Genomic DNA, 21,255 nt, shown 5'->3' with positions numbered 1-21,255 from the left:
CCCCTTAGCCCCGCCCCCTCCTCCGAATCCCGGCCCACGCTCGCCCCCTCCCGGCCGCCTCCTGCAGTGGCGGCCACGCCTGCTCTGCAGCCCCGCGCCCCCTGCTGCTTTTTCTTCCTTTTCTACAGTGTCAAAAATAATAATAATAATAATAATGTTGGTATTTGTTAAGCGCTTACTATGTGCAGAGCACTGTTCTAAGCGCTGGGGGAGATACAGGGTAATCAGGTTGTCCCACGTGGGGCTCACACTTTAAATCCCCAGTTTACAGATGAGGGAACTGAGGTCCAGAGAAGGGAGGTGACTTGCCCAAGGTCACACAGCTGACAAGTGGAAGAGAGGGATTCGAACCCGTGACCTCTGACTCCCAAGCCCGGGCTCATTCCACTGAGCCATAATCATAATCATAATCATGGTGGTATTTGTTAAGCTGCACGCCAAGCACTGTTCTAAACTCTGGAATAGATACAGGGTAGTCAGGTCGTCCCACGTGGGGCTCACACTTTTAATCCCCATTTTACAGATGAGGCAACTGAGGCCTAGAGAAGTGAAGTGACTTGCCCAAGGCCACACAGCAGACAAGTGGAGGAGTCCGGATTAGAACCCACGACCTCTGACACCCAAGCCCGGGCTCTTGCCACTAAGCCAAGCTAAGGTCCATGTGCCCAGCACCGTCCTAAGCGCTTTTTCTAAAATGGTATTTGTTATGCGTTTACTGTGTGCCAGGCACTCTACTAAACGCTGGGAATGAGACACGCTAATCAGGTTGGACACAGTCAGCTGCGTGACTTGGGGCAAATCACTTCACTTCTCTGGGCCTCAGTTTCCTCATCTGTAAAATGGGGATTGAGACTGGGAGCCTCACGTGGGACAACCTGATGACCCTGTACCTCCCCCAGCGCTTAGAACAGTGCTCTGCACATAGTAAGCGCTTAACAAATACCAACATTATTAAAATGGGGATGAAGACTGTGAGCCCCACGTGGGACGGCGGCTGTGTCCGACACGGTTTGCTTGTATCCACCCCAGCACTTAGTTCAGTCCCTGACACATGGTAAGTGCTTAACAAATACCACAATTATCATTATTATTATTATTATCCTTTCTAGACTGTGAATCCATTGTTGGGTAGGGACTGTCTCTGTTGCCAAACTTTACTTTCAAGCACCTAGTACAGTGCTCTGCACACAGTAAGCGCTCAATAAATACAGTTGCACATTCCAAGCGCTTAGTAAAGTGCTCTGCACCTAGTAAGCGCTCAATCGAATGAATGAATGAATATGAATGAATGAATAAATAAATATTATTATCAGGGAGAAGAAGGGACTGATAAAACCAACCAGCTGAATTTTGGAAGTTCGTGTCTCCTGTGGCTTCCACCAGATGGTACCACCAGACCAGAAACTAGAGCTGGCAGAGCCAGCCTCCCTTCTGCCCTTACCCTGTGCATCCCCCATCAATCGATCGATCAATCAATCGTATTAATCGAACCTCTGCTGTGTGCAGAGCACTGCCCGAACCCCTCGATTAGGAGGCACGATCCCTGCCCCAAAGGATTTTACAGTCTCAAGGGGAAGATAGTAAAATAAGTTGGGGATTCCCAGCCTCCCGTCTCTCCGTGCCTCGGTCCCTATTTCTCTGTGCGGCCCAGGTCATTTTTCTACGAAAACGTCCAGTCCGTGTTTGCCTTCTCCTCAAGAACCTCCGGGGGGGGGGGGGGGGGGGGGTCAAACACAACAAACAGTGTGGCTCAGCGGAAAGAGCCCGGGCTTGGGAGGCAGAGGTCATGGGTTCGAATCCCGGATCCGCCACTTGGCAGCTGTGTGACTGTGGGCAAGCCACTTCACTTCTCTGGGCCTCAGTTACCTCATCTGGAAAATGGGGATGATGACTGTGAGCCCCACATGGGACAACCTGATCACCCTGCCCCAGCGCTTAGAACAGTGCTCTGCACATAGTAAGCGCTTATCAAATACCAACATTATTCTTATTAACAAACAGAAACTCCTTACCATTGGCCTTGCCCCCTCCTCCTACCTCACCTCCCTGATTTTCTACTCCACCCCTGCTCACACCCCTCACTCCTCTAATGCCAACCTACTCAGTCAGTTGAATATTTTGAGCGCTTACTGCGTGCAGAGCACTGAATAAGTGTTCGGAAGAGGACAATATAATAATATAACGGACACATTCCCTGCCCACAACAAGCTCGGAGTCTAGATGGGGAAACAGACACGAATAGAAAGAAATAAATGAGAAATATGGACACAAGTGCGGCCGAAGCAGGGGATGAATAAAGGGAGCAGGTCGGGGTGACGCAGAAGGGAGTGGGAGAAGAGGAAAGGGGGGCTTAATCGGGGAAGGCTTCCGGGAGGAGGTGGGCCTTCAGTAAGGCTTTGAATGGGGGAGAGTCATTGTCTGTTGGATATGAAGAGGGAGGGTGTTGATCTTATTCATTCATTCGTTCAATAGTATTTATTGAGCGCTTATTATGTGCAGAGCACCGTACTAAGTGCTTGGAATGGGCAAATCAATAATAGATAGAGACAGTCCCTGCCCTTTGACGGGCTTACGGTCTAATCGGGGGAGACGGACAAGAACAGTGGCAATAAATAGAATCAAGGGGATGAACATCTCATTAAAACAAAAGCAATAAATAGAATCAAGGTGATGTACATCTCATTAACAAAATAAATAGGGTAATGAAAATATCTTTCTGCCAACCCCTTGCCCTCCACCTGCCTCTGTGCTGGAACACCCTCCCTCCTCATATCCGACAGACGATTACTCTCCTCACTTTCAAAGTATTATCGAAGGCCCACCTCCTCCAAGAGGCCTTCCCCGACTCAGCCCTCATTTCCTCTTCTCCCTCTCCCTTCTGCCCTTGGATTTCTTCTCTATTTACTTTATTCATCCTTTATTCACCCCTCCTCACCCCCCTGGCGCTTACGTCCATATCCATAATTGATTTTATTTATATGAACGTCTATCTTCCCCTCTGTACTGTAAGTTTGCCGTGGGCAGGGAACGTATCTGCCAACTCTGCTACGTTGTCCTCTCCCAGGTGTTCAATGAATACGATCGATTGATACATATGGACAGTAGGAAGCCGTAATCATAAATGCCTCAGGGATGGTTGGGATGTGGAAAGAGCAGGCTGCCTGTGAATTAAATTAATTCCCCCTTGGGACTGTTAGTCAAGCGCTTAGTACGGTGCCTGCACCTAGTAAGCGCTCAATAAATACTATTGAATGAATAAGCACTCCATAAATACGATGGAATGAATGAATGAGAGCAGATGATTTAATAATGGGATTTATTAAGCATTTACTATCATGATAATAATTTTGTTATTCGTTAAATGCTTACTAGTTGCCGAGTCCTGTTCTAAGCGCTGGGGTGGATACAAGGTAACCGGGTCGGGCACAGTCTCTGTCCCACCTGGGACTCACAGTCTAGGTGGGAGGGAGAACGAGAATTTAATCCCATTTTACAGTTGAGGAAACCAAGTCGCAGGGAAGTCGCGACTTGCCCACTTGGTCACCCGGTAAAAGAATGGCAGTAGCCCCCTCTAGACTGTGAGCTCGTCATGGGCAAGAATGTGTCTGTTTGTTGTTATAGCGTTCTCTCCCAAGCGCTTAGCACAGGGCCTTTGCACACAGTAAGGGCTCAGTAAATACGATCGAACAAATGAATGAGAAGCAGCGTGGATTAGTGGAAAGAGCCCGGGCTTGGGAGTCGGAGGTGGGGGGTTCTAATCCCGGCTCTGCCACTTATCAGCTGTGTGATTTTGGGCAAGTCACTTCACTTCTCTGTGCCTCAGTTGCCTCATCTGTAAAATGGGGATGAAGACTGTTAGCCCCACGTGGGACAACCTGATTTCCTTGTGTTCTACCCCAGTGCTTAGAACAGTGCTTGGCACACAGTAAGTGCTAAACAAATACCATAATAATAATAATAATAATGAATGAAGAGTTAGGACTAGAACCCAGGTGTCCTGAGGCCCAGGCTTGTGCTCCTTCTGTTAGCCGCGCTAGCTCTGGGGCAGATGGGAGGGGGCTGTAGTTTTTTATACGGGTAAATTTCCACTTTTGATTGTTCTCCAGCCCCTTCCAGCATTTGATGGGAAAAGTGGTCCCGAAGGAATGCTGGCCTCGGGTGACTCGAGCCAATGGCAGGAATCCCAGTCCAATCCAGTGCACTTGCCACTTGGCTGTTTGCCACCCCTTCCTCCTCCTCCCCCTCCCCTTCCTCTCCCTCTCCTCCCTCTCCCAACCCTCCTCCTCGTCCCCCTCCCCTTTCTCCCTCTCCTCCTCCTCCCCTTTCTCCCCAACCTCCTCTTCCTCTCCTCCTCCTCTTCATCCTCCTTCTCATTCTTTTCATCCTCTTCTTCTTCCCTTTCCCCCTCCTCCCTCTCTCCTCCTCATCCTCTTCCTCCTCCTCCTCCTCCTCCTCCTCCTCCTCCTCCTCCCTCTTCTTCTCTTCCTCCTTCTCATCATCCTCCTTCTCCTCTTCCTCTTCATCCTTGTCCTCCTTTTCCTCGTCCTCTTCCTCCTCCTCCTTCTCCCCCTCCTCCTCCCTCTTCTTCTTGTCCTCCTCCTCCTCCTCCTCATCATGCTCCTTCTCCTCTTCATCATCATGCTCCTTCTCCTCTTCATCCTCATCCCCCTTCCCCTCCCCTTCCTCATCCTCTTCCTCCTCCTCCTTCTCCCCCTCCTCCTCCCTCTTCTTCTCCCCCTCCTTCTCCTTCTCTTTTTCCTCCTTCTCCTCCCTCTTCATCCTTCTCTTCCTCCTCTTCCCCTCCCTCTTCTCCTCATGCCCCCATGGCCCAGTGCCTGCCCCAGGTCCACGCTGGCCCGTCTCTAAGGTGAGGCAGCCGAACCGATGTACTGGCTGTCTGCCGGAGGCCGAAGGGAGGCCAGAGTCTGGAGACCGGCCCCAGTCTGCCCAAGTTAGAAAGGAAAAACGGAGGAGCGGGTGAGGTGGAGCGGGGAGGGGAGAGGGCGTCTCCAGGAGGCCGGTATTGATCCTGCTGGTGGCCGCACTGATGACCCCTCTGCTGACCCCAGCTGCTGACCCCTCTGCTCACCCCTTATTCAGAGCTTACTTCGTGCAGAACACTGTACTAAGTGTTTGGCAGAGGACAATACAACAATTCAACATAATTAAGAGCAGCGTGGCCTAGTGGGCAGACCACGGGCCTGGGAGTCAGGACCTGAGTTCTAGTCCCCGCTCTGCCACTTGTCTGATGTGTGACCTTGGGCAAGTCACTGAACTCCTCTGTGCCTCAGTTACCTCATCTGCAAAAAATGGGGATTACGACTGTGGTCCCCATGCGGGACAGGGACCGTGTCCAACCTGATTACCTTATATCTATCCCAGCGCTTAGAACAGTGGGGGGGGGTCTGGGACCCGGGGGTCTGGCTGGATGCTTCGTGGCCCCGAATGTCCCCCGGGGAGGCTGGCCAGGCCGGGATGAGGTCTTCCGACGGGGCCCCCAGTGGAGCTGAGCTGTGGATTTGTTGCCTGGGCATGTGGACTCATTCATTTTATTCACTCAGTCCTATTTTTTGAGTGCTTACTGTGTGCAGAGCACTGTACTGAGAAGTTGGGAGAGTAGACTACAGCAAAAAACAGACACACTCCCTGCCCGCAACGAGTTGACAGTCTAGAGGGGGTGACAGGCATGAATAGAAAGAAATAAATGACAGATATGGACATAAGTGATGTGGGGCTGGGAGGGGAGATTCATTCATTTGTAATTACTGGATGCTTACTGTGTGCAAAACACTGTACTAAGCACTTGGAAGAGGACAATAAAACAGCAAACGGACACATTTCTGACCCCAACGAGTTCGAGGTCTAGAGGGGATGAATGAAGAGGGCAAGTCAGGGTGAGGAAGAAGGGAGTGGGAGAAGAGGAAAGGAGGGCATAGTCAGGGAAGGCGTCTTGGAGGAGATGGGCCTTCAGTAAGGCTTTGAAAGGGGGGAGAGTCATTGAGTCATCAAAGAGGATTTGAGAAGGGAGGCCGTTCCAGGCCAGAGGCAGGAGGTGGGCAAGGGATTGATGGCGTGGCAGATCCCGGGGTCCACTAGGGCCCACGGCTGCTGGGCCGCAGGAAGGGGCGGGGGTCCCCTCGGAGGGAGAGAGGCTGCCCACCCGCCTCGTCCATCTGCAATCACCCACCCGCCGCTCCCTCGCAGCGCTTCCCCACCCACTACTGCGAGCTCCGGAGAAACCCATTCCTCATCCCCTGCCCAGACTTCCCGTCTTTATCCCGCTTCCCGCAGTGGGATTTCATGACTGCAGGATTGGACTTCCCAGCCAAAGAGCCGGGACCAAAAAACCGAGCAAATATTTGCAGTCCCTGAGTCAGCCCGGGGTGGGTCCCCACGGGCCAGAGATGGGCAGAGATGGGAGAGATGGGCAGAGACAGGCAGGGCAGGGGAGAGGGGGCAGAGACGGACAGAGATGGGCAGGGCTGAGACAGGCAGAGATCGGCAGAGACGGGCAGAGAAGGGCAGGACAGGGCAGCGGGACAGAGATGGGCAGAGACTGGCAGGGCAGGGCAGAGAAGGGCAAAGATGGGAAGAGACGGGCAGGGCGAGACAGGCAGAGACGAGCAGAGATTGGTAGAGACCGACAGAGAAGGGTAGGGGAGGACAGAGTTGGGCAGAGATGAGCAGAGACGGGCAAGACAGGGCAGAGACGGGCAGGGCTGAGACAGACGGAGATGAGCAGGGATGGGGCAGTGTCAGCTGCGTGGACACCATTGATTCTGTCATTCATTCAATTGTATTTATTGAATGCTTACTGTGTGCAGAGCACTGTACTAAGCGCTTGGGAAAATACAATACGACAATAAACAGTGACATTCCCTGCCTACGAGGAGCTGACAGTTTAGAGGGGGAGAGACAGACATCAGTACAAACAAATAAAATGAGAGATCTGGACAGGAGTGCTGTGGGGCTGGGAGGGGGGATGAATAAAGGAAGCAAATCGGGGTGACAGAGAAAGGAGCGGGAGAAGAGGAAAGGAGGGCTTCGTCAGGGAAGGCCTCTTGGAGGAGACGGGCCTCCATGGGCCTTCAATAAGCCTTTGAAGGGAGGAGAATCATTGTCTGTTGGATTAGAGGAGGGAGGGTGTTCCAGGCCATAGGCAGGATGTGGGAGAGGGGTGGGCGACGAGACAGATGAGATGGACCGTGAACCTGTGGCTAGAGAAAGTCACCATTTATTCTTGTATTGTACTTTCCCAAGTGCTTAGTACAGTGCCCTGCACACGGTAAGCACTTAACAAATACGATTGAATGAATTTAATGAACCGAGGCACAGTGAGAAGGTGATCGGGGTTTGAGTGGAAGAGCTGGGTCCGGACGGTGCCTGCGGGTCGAAGAGAGCAGAGGGCTTCCCAGCAGGATTTTAGCTGTAGCACCATCCCTCACCCCCATTCATTCATTCAATCGTAAGCACCGTACCAAGCACATTCCGCACCTGCAGCGGACACTAGCAGGGCAGTTGCAGATGTCAAAGAGGGACTGAGCTACTCCGAGGGCGAGGGGCATCTCTCATCTCTTCCAACCATCTCCTTCCCGGGCCACAGGGTAGGGGGCTGCCACAAGAAAAATAATCATCATGGTATTTATTGAGTGCTTAATATGTACCGAGCATTGGGGTAGATCCAAGCTAATCAGGTTGGACACAGTCCCTGTCCCACATGGGGCCCACAGCCTTAATCCCCATTTTACAGATGAGGTCACTGAGGCACAGAGAATGATAGTAATAATTAATAATTATGGTATCGGTTAAGTCCTTATTATGTGCCAAGCACTGCTCTAAGCAGTGGGGTAGGCACAAGGTAATCAGGTTGTTCCACATGGGGCTCACAGTCTTCACCCCATTTTACAGATGAGGTAACTGAGGCACCGAGAAGTGAAGTGACTTGCCCAAAGTCACATAGCTGACAGGTGGCAGAGCCGGAATTAGAACCCAAGTCCTTCTGACTCCCAGGCCCGTGTTCTATCCACTAGGCCATTCTGCTTCTCTTAAGAACAACCTGCCTTAGTGGAAAGAACAAAGGCCGGGAGGTCACGGATTCTGAGTTCCAATTCTGCCTCCATTGCTTTGTTTGCTGCAAGACCCCGGGCCTCAATTTCCTCATCTGTACACAGTGTTTGGTACACAGTTAATGTCCTGGCGTATGTCAGCTAAGGGTCTCAACTAGGATGTCTTATTGCTTATGATTTTATGTTTCGGTGAACATTTGAGGCCGCTCCTAGGTCACTGGTGAATTTTATCCGCATGCCCTCCATCAGGGCTATTAGTTTACTGACCAATTAGTGTGTGCAGAACACTGTACTAAGCACTTAGGAGAGTACAATACAATAGAGTTAGTAGCCACGTTCCCTGCCCTGAGGGTGTTGCTCTTAGCTCGTTTTATCCGTTTACATCCTTTTGTTTTTATGTCTACCAACTCTGTTACGTTGTACTCTCCCAAAAGCTTAGTACAGTGCTCTTACTGCGTGATAAAGACGATTGATTTAATTTCCTTGTGAATAAGGATGGTGCGTCATACCAGCAAGTACCTGGTAGAGTGTTTTGCACACAGTAGCAGCTCATTAGCACAGCTGCTGATGATAATGACCTTTAAAACTGATCCAGTGTGCTTCAGGGCTAGGAAAGAGGAAGGGAGTATATTGTTTATGGTTAATATTGCTGTAGCTACTTCAGGTAAGTGTGTGTGTTTGGAGGTATTTATGCGTATTCTGTGTGTGGAAGGTGTATTTGGGAAAGCATGTGGTGGGGATAGGGAGGAAGAGAGGCTTCTTCAAATGGCTGCTTTCTTGAGGGGAGAGGGCAAGGGAGTTTTCTTTTTTTAAAAAAATCAATCAATAAAAAGTATCCTTGTGTACTGTGGCTTGCTAGGGAAACTTTATTTCTTTTTCTTGTTTTTCTGAATGAAGTGGAAAGGAGCTCAAGTCCTTACCACAGGTTACCAGGGCTCCACTGTGGTTTTATGAGCTGTGGGAGGGCATGACAGAGGCTGCTGCTGAAATCTCCCAGAGATATTCTCCTCCCCTATCACAGACACCTCCTCTTCTCATCTCACAAGGAATGAGGTTGGTCCCAGGGAAAATGGGCCAGAGAGGATGATGGTTCAATCATTTATGTTTACTGAGTGCTTACTGTGTGCAGAACACTGAACTGAGTGCTTGAGAGAGTACAGTATAACAGAGTGGGTAGGCATGTTCCCTGCTGCCCACAAATCATCCCCACTACTGCAAAATCAAATTAAGCACAAAAAGCTCTGGAAATATCATCCCTTTCCCCATCCTAAACTGAAGTTTGGTGAGAGCAGCTGGTTCTGATGTCGATTTTTTTGTTTTTTCACTGTATTTAAGTGCTTACTATGGGCTAGGCTCTGTAGTAAGGGCTGGAATAGATACAAACCAATCAGGGTGGAGACAGTCACTGTCCCGTGTGGTGCTCACAGTCTCAATCTCCAATTTACAGATGAGATAACCGCGCTATTTGTTAAGCACTTACTACGTGCCAGGCACCATACTAAGCGCTGGGCTGGATACAAGCAAATCAGCTTGGACGTAGTCCCTGTCCCTCGGGAGGCGCAGTGAAGTGATTCGCCCAAGGTCACCCGGCAGACAAGTGGCAGAGCCTGACTTCTCTGTGTCTCAGTTTCTTCATCTGTAAAATGCGGATTCAATGCCAGTTCTTCTTAGACTGGGCCAGGGACTGCATCCGACCCGACCGTCTCCTATCTACCCCGGCGCTCAGGATAGCACTTGTCACATAGTAAGTGCTTAACGAAGGCGATAATCATCATCGTCTCCAGGGTGGAATCTCACCGTCAGCGAAAATATCCCCGAAGCCTGTGTGCTTTGGGGTGGCAGGCGGGGAGGGCATTGTGTGTGCAGGTGTGAGAGCAGAAGGGCGGAGAGCGGCTGTGGACGGCGGTGTATTTTCTGAGCGGACTGGCTGGGTGGCAGGCGGGTTTTCGGAATGCTTCACGGTCTGGTGAGCTCCTCTCCTCTCCTCCATCTCTGCCAGCTGTTCCACTCTGGCCCTTGAGGTCACTGGCAGCAAAGGCCACCGCTGCCGTCCACCCAGGGTGGATGGGCCCGATGCTGGAGGCCCGTGGGGGTTGGGAGGCGGGATCTCGGGTCCAAGTTGAGGGGTGCGATCTCTAGGCCGGGGCGGTGGTCGGAGACCACCCTTCTCATGAGAAGCTGGGCCTTAAGGACTGTCCGGGCCAGGCGGGAGTCTCCCGCCTTTCCTCCCACTCACCCGACGCTCAACAATAATGGTATTGGTTAAGCGCTTACTATGTGCCGAGCACCGTTCTAAGCGCTGGGAGAGCTACAAGGTAATCAGGTTGTCCCATATGTGGGGCTCGCAGTCTTCATCCCCATTTTACAGATGCGGCAACAGGCACAGAGAATGATGTTGGTATTTGTTAAGCGCTTACTCTGTGCCGAGCACTGTTCTAAGCGCTGGGGGAGATACAAGGGAATCAGGTTGTCCCATATGAGGCTCACTGTTAATCCCCATTTTACAGATGAGGTAACTGAGGCACCGAGAAAAGTGACTTGCCCAAAGTCACAAAGCTGATAGGTGGCAGAGCCGAGATTAGAACCCGTGACCTCTGAGTCCTAAGCCCGGGCTCTTTCCACTGAGCCATGTTGCAGTGAAGAGACTTACCCAAATTCACACAACTGATAACTAGTGGAGCCAGGATTAGAACCCATGATTTCTGACTTCCAAGCCCGTACTCTTTCCTCCCCAACTCAATATATACGGCCCTGTGCTCCCTCCCAAGCTGGCTGGGTGCTCCTGCTCCCCCTTCACACTCCATAGTGCTCTCCCCCTCTAGGTCCTGGGTCACCCCCTTTTGCCAGGGAGGGGCACTCTCTGCACCGCCCCACCGAAGACAGGTACCATTTTGCACTCCCCACCGCCCCGCGAGCCCTCCCTTCTTAAGTTTGCTATCCCAAGCGCTAAGTACAGTGCTCTGCACCCAGTAAGTGCTCAGCATGGCTCAGTGGAAAGAGGCCGGGCTTGGGAGTCAGAGGTCATGGGTTCTAATCCAGGATCTGCGCTTGTCAGTTGTGTGACTTTGGGCAAGTTGCTTCCTTTCCCTTCGCCTCAGTTCCCTCATCTGTCAAATGGGGATGAAAACTGTGATCCCATGTGGGACAGGAACTTTGTCCAACCCGACTTGCTTGTATCCACCCCAGCCCTCAGTATAGTGCCTGGCACATATTAAATGCTTAATAAATATCATAATTGGGGCAACGTAGATGACCCTGGAGTCCCCTTTTGGGAGTTTGTACCGTAGAATAGTTGAGGTTCACAATATTAGATAATAAAGATGGCAGGCACCTACTGAATAAAGAATCCCCTGGGACATTTCCACACATCTACATAACGTGGCACAAGTACTAATCCATTTGAAAGCAGTTTACCCTCTTGCAGTGGTTATCTATCAGTGGTATTTATTGAGCGCTTACTATGTGCGGAGCGCTGTACTGTTTGGCAGAGGACAATACAACGATTTGACAGAATAAGAAGCGGGGTGGCCTAGTGGACAGAGCACGGGCCTGGACGTCAGAAGGACCTGGGTTCTAGTTCTGGCTCTGCCACTTCTCTGCTGTTCAACTTGGGACAAGTCACTTCACTCCTCTGTGCCTCAGTACCCTCATCTGCAAAATGGGGATTAAGACTGTGAGCCCCATGTGGGACAGGGACCGTGTCCAACCTGATTACCTTGTATCTACCCCAGTTCTTAGAACAGTGCCTGGCACATAGCAAACGCTAAACAAATACCATAAATAATTTTTTAAAAAAACTTCCCTGTCACAGTGAGCCGGCGATAGCGTATATATTTCGCTTTTCTTGGACAGAGTGGTGGAAGCTCTTTTGCACACTCCCAAAGTTGAGCTTCTATCCCGATTTTGCACGGAACATTCGCTTCATCGAAGATTCGGCCAACGACGCCGAATATCCTAAGGCTGTTTCGTCCGTGAAATGCACCGGCAAGAACCAGCAGGATGCACAGTCTGGGAACAATCCCCAGTGCTCGAGTGAAGAACGCATCTGTCCAAGGGCAAGCACGATCCGATCCAGAGCGGTAGGAAAGTCAGCCAATCAAAAGGTCATAGCAAATGGAGAGGGTGGGCTGTCGGGAGCCTTAGCCAAGACAGTAAACGCCCGCTCCCTGTTCTTGACCCTAATCTGGGGGTTCGCACTGCTTTCCGGACCGGCGGAATCACCTCCCCCAACACACCCGGAAGGGGTTTTCTGAATGCCAGGAGGCGGATGAAGCAGCGTGGCCTAGTGGATAGAGCCCGGGCCTGGGAGTCAGAAGGACCTGGGTTCTAATCCCCGCTCTGCCACTTGTCTGTCGGTGACCTTGGGCAAGACGCTTCACTCCTCTGGGCCTCAGTTTCCTCATCTGTAAAATGGGGATTAAGACTGTGAATCCCATGTGGGACAGGGACTCTGCCCAACCCGATTTGCTTGTATCCACCCCATTGCTTAGTATGGTGCCTGGGACGTAGTACGGGCTTAATAAATAGCACTATTATTATTACTATGGGGCAAGCTGAGCCCGTTGTTGGGTAGGGATTGTCTCTATTTGTTGCCAAATTGTACTTTCCAAGCGCTCAGTCCAGTGCTCTGCCCCCAGTAAGCGCTCAATAAATATGATTGAAAGAATGAACCATCCACGCTCATGGCCTAGTGGAAAGAGCGTGGGTCTGGCTGGGTTCTAATTGATCAGTGGCATTTACTGGCACTTACCGTGTGCAGAGGACTGGACTGAGCGCTTAGAAGACGATAGTATAATAGAGTTGGTAGACTTTGCTGACAGAAGAAGGAAGGGAAGGAGTGTGGAGGGAGGGGGCGGGAGAGAGGGAGGAGGGTGAGAGCCTATAAATCAGCTGGCTGGGAGAGCGCTTTCCAAACCCCGAGAGCCCTTCCGTCGGGGGAAGACCGAAGACACGTCAGGTCGCATCGAGAGCTCCAAGGACCTGGCCGGGTTGAAATCTCCCCTCACACCCCACGACGCCAAGAGAGCGCGGGGACCTGCGAGCCTCCGCCGACGGCCTCTCTAGCCTCAGCTGCGGCAGCCATCCCCGCCAGGACTCTCTCCACTATTCTTGGCTTCTTCTCCTCGGTATGCAGTCTGGGCCCCTCAGCTCCTTCTCTGAGCTGGGAAGGTGTAGCGAGTGGTGGGAATTTGTGTGTGTGTGTTTGTTTTGGGGAAGGGGAGCCTTTTTTTTTTTTTTTTTGGACTGGGGAAGGGCTTCGGGGAAGGCCTTGACCTCTCTCCCCTCCCAACCACCCAGAGAGATGGACCGGGCCCGGGGTTGGACCGGAGCGGATCGGAATCACCCCCCGGCCTGGGGGACAGAGCGGGAATTGTGCCTTGACGGGAGCCTCCAGCACCTGGGCTGAATTAGCCGCCGTCTGGCTCTGCACACGCTGAAGGAGCCTGGAAAATTTCTCCCTCGAAAAGAGCGGCTGGGGCGGGCTTCCCTGTCCGCCCCCCCTTGCCTTCCCTCTCCTCCTCACCTCGCTGGGTCGCTCCGGCTGGGAGAGCTGGGATCCGAGGCTTTGTTCACCCTTTTCCTCGGCCGTAGGGGTGGAGGGACTGCTTTTTGACCTCCTTTCCCCTAGGACGGGAGTTTCTCCCGGTATCATATCTACCCAGCTCTTAGCACAGTGCTTGGGATATCGTAAGTGCTTAACAGTGACCAGAGTCAATATCATTAGTATCATTCTTTAGCGTCCGAGGGAGAAAGTGGCTTGCTGTCTTGACCCCAGTCTGTTGTTCATGGTATCTGTAGGCACCAGACACTGTACTAAGCGCTGGGATAGACACAAGCTAATCAAGTTGGGCCTAGTCCACGTCCCACGTGGGGCTCACGGTCTTAATCCCCATTTTACAGATGAGAGAACTGAGGCACCGAGAAGTTGAGCGACTCGCCCAAGGTCACCAGCAGAAAAGTTGTGCAGCCGGGCTTAGAGAAGCAGCTTGGCGCAGAAGATAGAGCACGGGCCTGGGAGTCAGAAGGTCACAGGTTCGAATCCTGGCTCTGACACTTGTCTGCCGTGTGACCCTGGGCAAGTCACTTCACTTCTCTGGGCCTCAGTTCCCTCATCTGTAAAAGGGGATTGAGACTGTGAGCAAGGGACAGGTACTTGCTTGTATCCACCCCAGTGCTTAGTACAGGGCCTGGCACATAGCAAGTGCTTAACGAATACCACTGTTGTGATTAACTCACGTTCTTGCCGACGGAAATGCAGAAATGAAAACATTCCCTGTTTTCCCTCCCCTCTCGAGATCCCCAGCTCCGTGTCCCGGAGGAAGCTCACCCCTGGGAGAGCCAGCTGGCATCAGACCATGCGCCTGCCGCGGGCAGCTCTGTACCTGGCAGGGCTGCTTTGGGGGATGGCCCCGAAACCCTGCTCGTTGGCACTGCCCGACGCCCCTTCGGGGCTGACCCCGGGCCCCGGGAGCAGGCCGGGGAGCTCCTCGCTGGGCCCTGGCGTCCCAAGACAGCGTCGGAAGCGCCACATCTCCGCCCGGGACGTGATTGCCCTGCTCAATTTCCACAACCGCGTCCGCGCGGGGGTCTTCCCACCGGCCGCCAACATGGAGTACATGGTGAGTGGAGGCTGGGAGGCCGCGTGGCACGAGCTGGCACCCTGCCACACCACTGGGCTTGAGGCCACCCCGGCTTCTGTCACGACTAGTGTATTCTCGACTCAGGTCTCCCCAGAAAAGCCAGAAGGGGGGCCTCTGGGAGACTGTCCCAGAGGGACAGCTGGGTAACGGTGCTGGGAGACTGTGCCCCCCGTCCCGGGATAGGGACCGCGTCCAACCCGATTTGCTTGTATCCACCCCAGAGGTTAGTACAGTGCCTGGCACCTAGTAAGCGCTTAAGAAATACCATGATTATTATGATTTAATGAGTTCCCACTGGGTGCACTGAGTGCCCTAAGCGCTCTCAAAGTACAGAAGAAGCGAGGGACTCGTTCTCCGCCCCCAAGAAGCTTCCACTTTATCGGAGGGCGTGGATTTTTCTCCCGCCAGGTGTGGGATGAACAGCTGGCCAAGGTGGCCGAGGCCTGGGCTACCCAGTGCATCTGGGACCACGGGCCCCCTCAGCTGATGAGACACGTGGGCCAGAATCTCTCCTTCCACTCCGGCCGGTAAGTCCCCCCAGCTCTTTTTGGGTTGTGTCATGTTGGGCACCTAACACCCTACCCCGAAGACGCCGCTATTCCTTCCTGCCCTCTCTTCCCACTGCCCCCGTTGGCTCTGCCCTTCCAACTGACCCTGTTCCCACTGCAAAAGTCTTCATGTGGCAGCAGGGTCCTAGCACAGGGTGACTCTAAATCCCCCTTCCCCCGTCCCTTTCACCACCTCCCCATTTTGGTGACCCAAATCAGTGGAGCAGTGGGTCCAAGAGAAGCAGCCTGGCTTTGTGGAAAAAGCCCGGGCTTGAGAGTCAGAGGTCATGCATGGGTTCTAATCCCGGCTCCGCCACCTATCAGCTGCCTGACTTTGGGCAAGTCACTTAACTTCTCTGTGCCTAAGTGACCTCATCTGTAAAATGGGGATGAAGACTGTGAGCCCATGTGGACAACCTGACTACCTTGTATCTCCCCAGTGCTTAGAATAGTGCTTGGTACATAGTAAGCACCTAACAAATATCGTTATTACTGTGGAAAGGGCATGGGCCTGAGAGACTGGAGACCTGAATTCTAATCCCAGCTCCACCACTTGCCTGCTGTATGACCTTGGGCAAGTCACTTCCCTTTTCTTTTCTTCATTTTCCTCCTCTGTAAAGTGGGACTTTAATTACCTGTTGTCCATCCTCATTAGACTCTGAGCCTCACATGGGAGGGACAGGGACTTTATCTGACTTGATGATTCCTTCAGTCATATTTATTGAGCCCTTACTATGTGCAGAGCACTGTACTAAGCACTTGATCTTGTATCTACCCCAGCACTTAGAACAGTTTGTGTCACACTTAAAAAATACCCCTATAATTATCATCAGCTCTGGGCTCTTTCAGTTCTTCCTCCTCCTCCTCCTTTTTTAATCAATCAATCAATTATATTTAGTGAACGTTTACTATATGCAGAGCACTGTACTGAGCATTTGGGAGAGTACATTACAACAGAGTTTTTTATGTATTCTTTTTAAGTGATGTGTTCTAAGCACTAGGGTAGATATAAGACAACGAGGTTGAACACAGTCCCCGTCCCACAAGAGGCTCACAGTCTAGGTAGGAGGTCAGAGAGGAGAACTGAGGCACAAAGAAGTTAAGTGACTTGCCCAAGGTCACACAGCAAGCAATGGGCAGAGCCGTGATTAGAATCCAGGTCCTCTGACTCCCAGGTCCATGCTCTTGATAGACCTGTCCCCTGCCCCAAACAAGCTTACATTCTAGAGAGGGAGACAGGCATTATTACAAATAAGTCATTTATAATAAATAACTTCAATATTTATAATCATGAGAAGCAACATAGCCTCATGGATAGAGCATGGGGCTGAGACTCAGAAGGACCTGGGTTCTAATCCCCTTGCTGTGGGACCTCGGGCAAGTCACTTCGCTTCTCAGAGCCTCAGTTCCCTCATCTGTAAAATGGTGATTGAAACGTGAGCCCCATGTGAGGCATGGTCTGAGTCCGACCCAATTTGCTTGTATCCACCCCAGTGCTTAGTACAGTGCCTGGCACATAGTAAGTGTTTAACAAATACTGTAATTATTTTTATTATTAAAGATCTGTACATAAATGCTGTGGAGTCGGTGGGGTGAATATCAAGTTCCCAAAGGTCATGGTTGTAAGTGCTTCGATGACACAGAAGGGAGAACGAGCCGGGGAAAAGAGGGTTTCATCGGGGATCACGGCCTAAAATTCCTCCCCTCCGACCCTACCCTGGTCCCACCTTTCCTCGCCCGTTTGCTCCGGCTATTCCTCAGATTCCGCTCCGTGGTGGATTTGGTGAAGTCTTGGTCGGATGAGAAGAAACACTACTCGTTCCCATGGCCAAGGGATTGCAAGCCCAGCTGCCCCTCTCAGTGTACCGGCCACGTCTGCACTCACTACACCCAGGTATGGTCCGGGCAGGTGGAAAAACATTCATTCTTTGTTACTTATGGAGCGCTTACTGTGTGCAGAACACTGTACTGAGTGCTTGGGAGAGGACAGTACAACGAGGTGATCGCCAAGCAGGGGGAGGGGGTGTCCGGGGAGCGACACTGAAGGAACGGAACTGCTGGAGCTACGTAAACATGAGCAGTAGCTCATAAAATAAAAATAGTATTTTTTCTATTAATGTCTGTCTCCCTCTCGAATAATAGTAATTGTGGTATTTAAGCGCTTACTATGTCTCAGGCACTCTTCTAAGTATGGGGGTAGATACAAGGTAATCGGGTTGGACACAGTCCCTGTCCCACACGGGCCTCATAGTCTTCATCCCCATTTTACAGATGAGATCCAGAGAAGAAACTCGCCCAAAGTCACACAGCAGTCAAGTGGCAGAGGGGAGATTAGAACTCAGTCCTTCTGACTCCCAGGCCCGTGTTTTACCCACTAGGCCATGCTGCTTCTCTAGGTTGTAAACTCGCTGTGGGCAGGGAATGTGTCTGTCTATTAGTATATTGTCCTCTCCCAGTCGCTTAGTATAGTGCTCTGTGCACAGTAAGCGCTCAGTAAATGCAGTTGACTGACAAGCAATCATCGTCATCACGACGGCGAGATTTCTGGAAGATGAAGCACTATATGAAGGATTTCAGAGACTCCAACAGAATCGACGCCTACGTATTCCCCGAGCCGGGATTGGAACGCATGACCTCGTGGCTCCCAGGCCTGCCAAATGACTCCCAAATCCACCGGACCTCGGCTCCCCCCGTCTTCCGAGCCCTTCTAAAATCTCTCCTCCTCTGGGAAGCCTCCCCTGCTGAATCTCAACCTCCCAGGCACATCAACTAAACATCATTCCTAGTGCTTCTGCTATTTTCATCCTGATTCGTTTGAGCTCCTTCTGGTTTTAATCCTTCCGTACAGCTACCTCCTGCTCTCTTTGAAAATAATTATCAGTTTTTTCCGTCTAGCCCATTGGACTGTAAGCTCCTGGAGGGTAGGAGTGGGTCGGGGGTCGGGGGTCGAGCCGCGGAGCCCTCACTGCTGATTCTTCCTGTCTCGGGCACAGATGGTGTGGGCATCATCCAACCGGCTGGGCTGCGCCCTCCACACTTGCACCAATATGAACATCTGGGGAAACAACCGGCGCCGGGCCGTGTATCTGGTATGCAACTACGCCATCAAGTAAGTGTCCGGTCCGGGGTGGGGGTCCGGGATCCGGGGTCCTCTAGGCGTGAGGGACAACCTCTGAGGCTGGAGATTCCTGGCCCCAGAAGGATGGACTTCCCCCTTTTTTTAAAATTTTAATCTACCTCTTCTGACAGAAGCCTTCCCTGGGCTCATATTACACCTCAGCATGGCCTAGTGGCAGAAGGACCTGGGTTCTAATCCTGGCTCCCCCACTTGCCCGCTGTAAGACCTTGGGCAAGCTGCTTCACTTCTCTATAAAATGGGGATGAAGAACATGATCCCCATGTGGGGCAGAGACTGTGTCCCAGAGCTGAGAACAGTGCCTGGAACATAGTCCTTAACAAATACTGTTAAAAAATGATGATAGTAACTGTGGCATTTATGTAAGTGCTTATGTGCCAGGCACTGTACTAAGTGTTGATAAGGTAGATAAGTGGCTTAGTGGAAAGAGCAAGCATTTGGGAGTCAGAGGTCATGGGTTCTAATCCCAGCTTCTCCACTTGTCAGCTGTGTGATTTTGAGCAAGTCACTTCTCTGTCCCTCAGTTCCCTCATCTGTAAAATGGGGATTAAGACTGTGAGCCCCACTTGGGGTAACCGGATTACCTTTACCCCGGGGCTTAGACGGTGCTCGGCACAAAGTAAGCACTTAATAAATATTATTATTATACAATCAGAGCCCCATCCCACATGGGAGCACAAAATCTAAGCAGGAGAGAAAACAGGTATCGTAACACCATGCTGCAGATGAGAAAACCGAAGCAGATGGGAGTTGAGACTTATTTAAGTGACTCGCAGAACGGGTCAGGGGAAGAGCTGGCTTTAGAACCCAGGTCTCCTGACTCTGTCCTGTGCTCTTTCCACTAGGCCACACTGCTTCTGTTATTGGGGTAGAGAGCCAAGAAGGCCAGGTCAGAAATGTCCTGACCGTAGCCCCCGACCTGGGACACGTCGACTGCTTTTTGGGCATCACTGGGCAGCTCTGGTGGGAGAGCCCATCGTTTTTCCTTTCCCTCTGGGGGAAAGTACAGGGAAACTGAGGCCCCCAGTGAGAAAACTCCCCTCCCCAAGCCTTCCTGTCCCTCAGTAAGTAGACAGGTGGACAGGAGCTGGCTGACTTTGGCCAGAGTGAGTCCTTGTCTGTCTCAATCAGTGGTATTTATCAAGCACTCGCTATGTGCAGAACACTTTTCTAAGCGCTTGGGAGAATACGATACACCAGAATTAGCAGATACGTTAGTGAGATTACAGTCTAGAGGGGAGACAGGCATTAATATAAATAAATCGGTAACTTCTACTGTCTAAAGATGTGAACGTATCTCCCTCCCCCCATCCTCCGCACCGCTGGCCGAGGAGGAAGCTTGGGGTCCATTCTGAGGTGGCTCTGAGAGCCGAGTGACTCCTATTTCCCTCTGTGCTCCCTTTTGTCTTCCAGGGGCAACTGGATCGGCGAGGCCCCGTACAAAGTGGGGAGACCCTGTTCTGCCTGCCCCTCCAAATACGGAGGCAGATGTAAGAGTAACATGTGCTCCGTCGACCTCAAATCCAAACTAGACTCACCTAGTTCTAAATTCTTCCGAGCCCCAGGGGGGTCCGACCACCGATAGGACCTGCACGATCCGGCCAGGGTGGAGAAAATGACCCCGCGGGCCTCGGCCCAAGGAAGTAGGAGAATGATTAATAATGAAAGGGGCCACTCATTGGCCTCTCTTTAGCATCAATCAATCAGGGGAATTTATTGAGCATTTACTACGGGCTGAGCACTGTACTAAGCGTTTGGGAGAGAGTACAGTACGAGAGAGTAAGCATTCACTGGTGGTTCTGCTTAGGTAGCTTTTAATCGGTCAATCGTATTTATGAGCGCTTACCGTGTGCAGAGCACTGTACTAAGCACTTGGTAGGGTACAATACAGCAATAAACGGACACATTCCCTGACCCCAGTAAGCTTACAGCCCTTCAGTGAATCAGTTGCATTTATTGAGAGCTTACTGCGTGCAGAGCACTGTACTAAACGCTTGGGAGAGTACAATACAACCGAGTTGGTAGACATGTCCCCTGCCCGCGATGAGGTTAGGGTCTAATCAGTGGTATTCATTCAACATCTACTGTGTGCACAGCGCTATACGGAGCAGTTGAGAGAATACAATAGAAGTGGCATGATCCCTGCCCTCAAAAAGCTTACAGTCTTGCAGAGGCTGTGGAGGCCATGGTGGATAGTGACATTATTTTTTTCTAACATTCCCTTTGGCTGTAACAAACCCTCCCGCCTCTCTCTAGCTAATGTAATGACTATGCTCTATTTCCCATGGCTTAGAGGAAAGAGTTGGGGCTTTGGAGTCAGAGGTCGTGGGTTCTAATCCCTCCTCTGCCACTTGTCTGCTGTGTGACTTTGGGCAAGTCACTTCACTTCTCAGGGCCTCAGTGACCTCATCTGTCAAATAGGGATGAAGACTGTGAGCCCCATGTGGGACAACCTGATCATCTTGTATCCCCCCCCAAGTGCTTAGAACAGTGCTGGGCACATAGTAAGCGCTTAATAAATATCAACATTACTCTTCTAGACTGTAAACCCGGTGTGGGCAGGGATTGTCTCTCTTTATTGCTGAATTGTACTTTCCAAGTGCTTAGTACAGTGCTCTGTACACAGTAAGTGCTCAGTAAATACGATCGAATGAATGAATGGATGCTTCCTCCATCGTAAACTCTTTCACTAGATTCTAAGCTGCTTGTTGGCATGGATCATATTGACCATGACTATAGTACTCTCCTAAGCGGTTAGTATAGTATTCTGTGCACGGCAAGCGCTCAGTTACCACTGATGGATGGATTGCTTGCCCGCATCATCAGTCCCCCAACTCTGCTTTAGTCAGCTGCCTCTTTCTCAT

General features: G+C 51.5%; 1 protein-coding gene across 1 annotated transcript; it reads left to right on the top strand.

Moving 5' to 3' along the window:
- The first annotated feature begins 13,030 nt into the window (after positions 1 to 13,030).
- Positions 13,031 to 20,384, top strand: R3HDML (R3H domain containing like). The gene is made up of 6 exons (XM_001515807.3): positions 13,031 to 13,192; positions 14,363 to 14,686; positions 15,116 to 15,234; positions 17,017 to 17,149; positions 18,249 to 18,364; positions 19,805 to 20,384. Exons 2-6 carry the CDS (start codon positions 14,423 to 14,425, stop codon positions 19,974 to 19,976), a joined length of 804 nt encoding a protein of 267 aa, XP_001515857.3. The 5' UTR covers positions 13,031 to 13,192; positions 14,363 to 14,422; the 3' UTR covers positions 19,977 to 20,384.
- Positions 20,385 to 21,255: the final 871 nt, after the last annotated feature.

The sequence above is a fragment of the Ornithorhynchus anatinus genome, chromosome 8 (assembly GCF_004115215.2).
Source record: "Ornithorhynchus anatinus isolate Pmale09 chromosome 8, mOrnAna1.pri.v4, whole genome shotgun sequence".
NCBI classification, from domain to species: domain Eukaryota; kingdom Metazoa; phylum Chordata; class Mammalia; order Monotremata; family Ornithorhynchidae; genus Ornithorhynchus; species Ornithorhynchus anatinus.
Note: the sequence above shows the minus strand (reverse complement) of the source record. Positions and strands in the feature narration are given on the sequence as shown.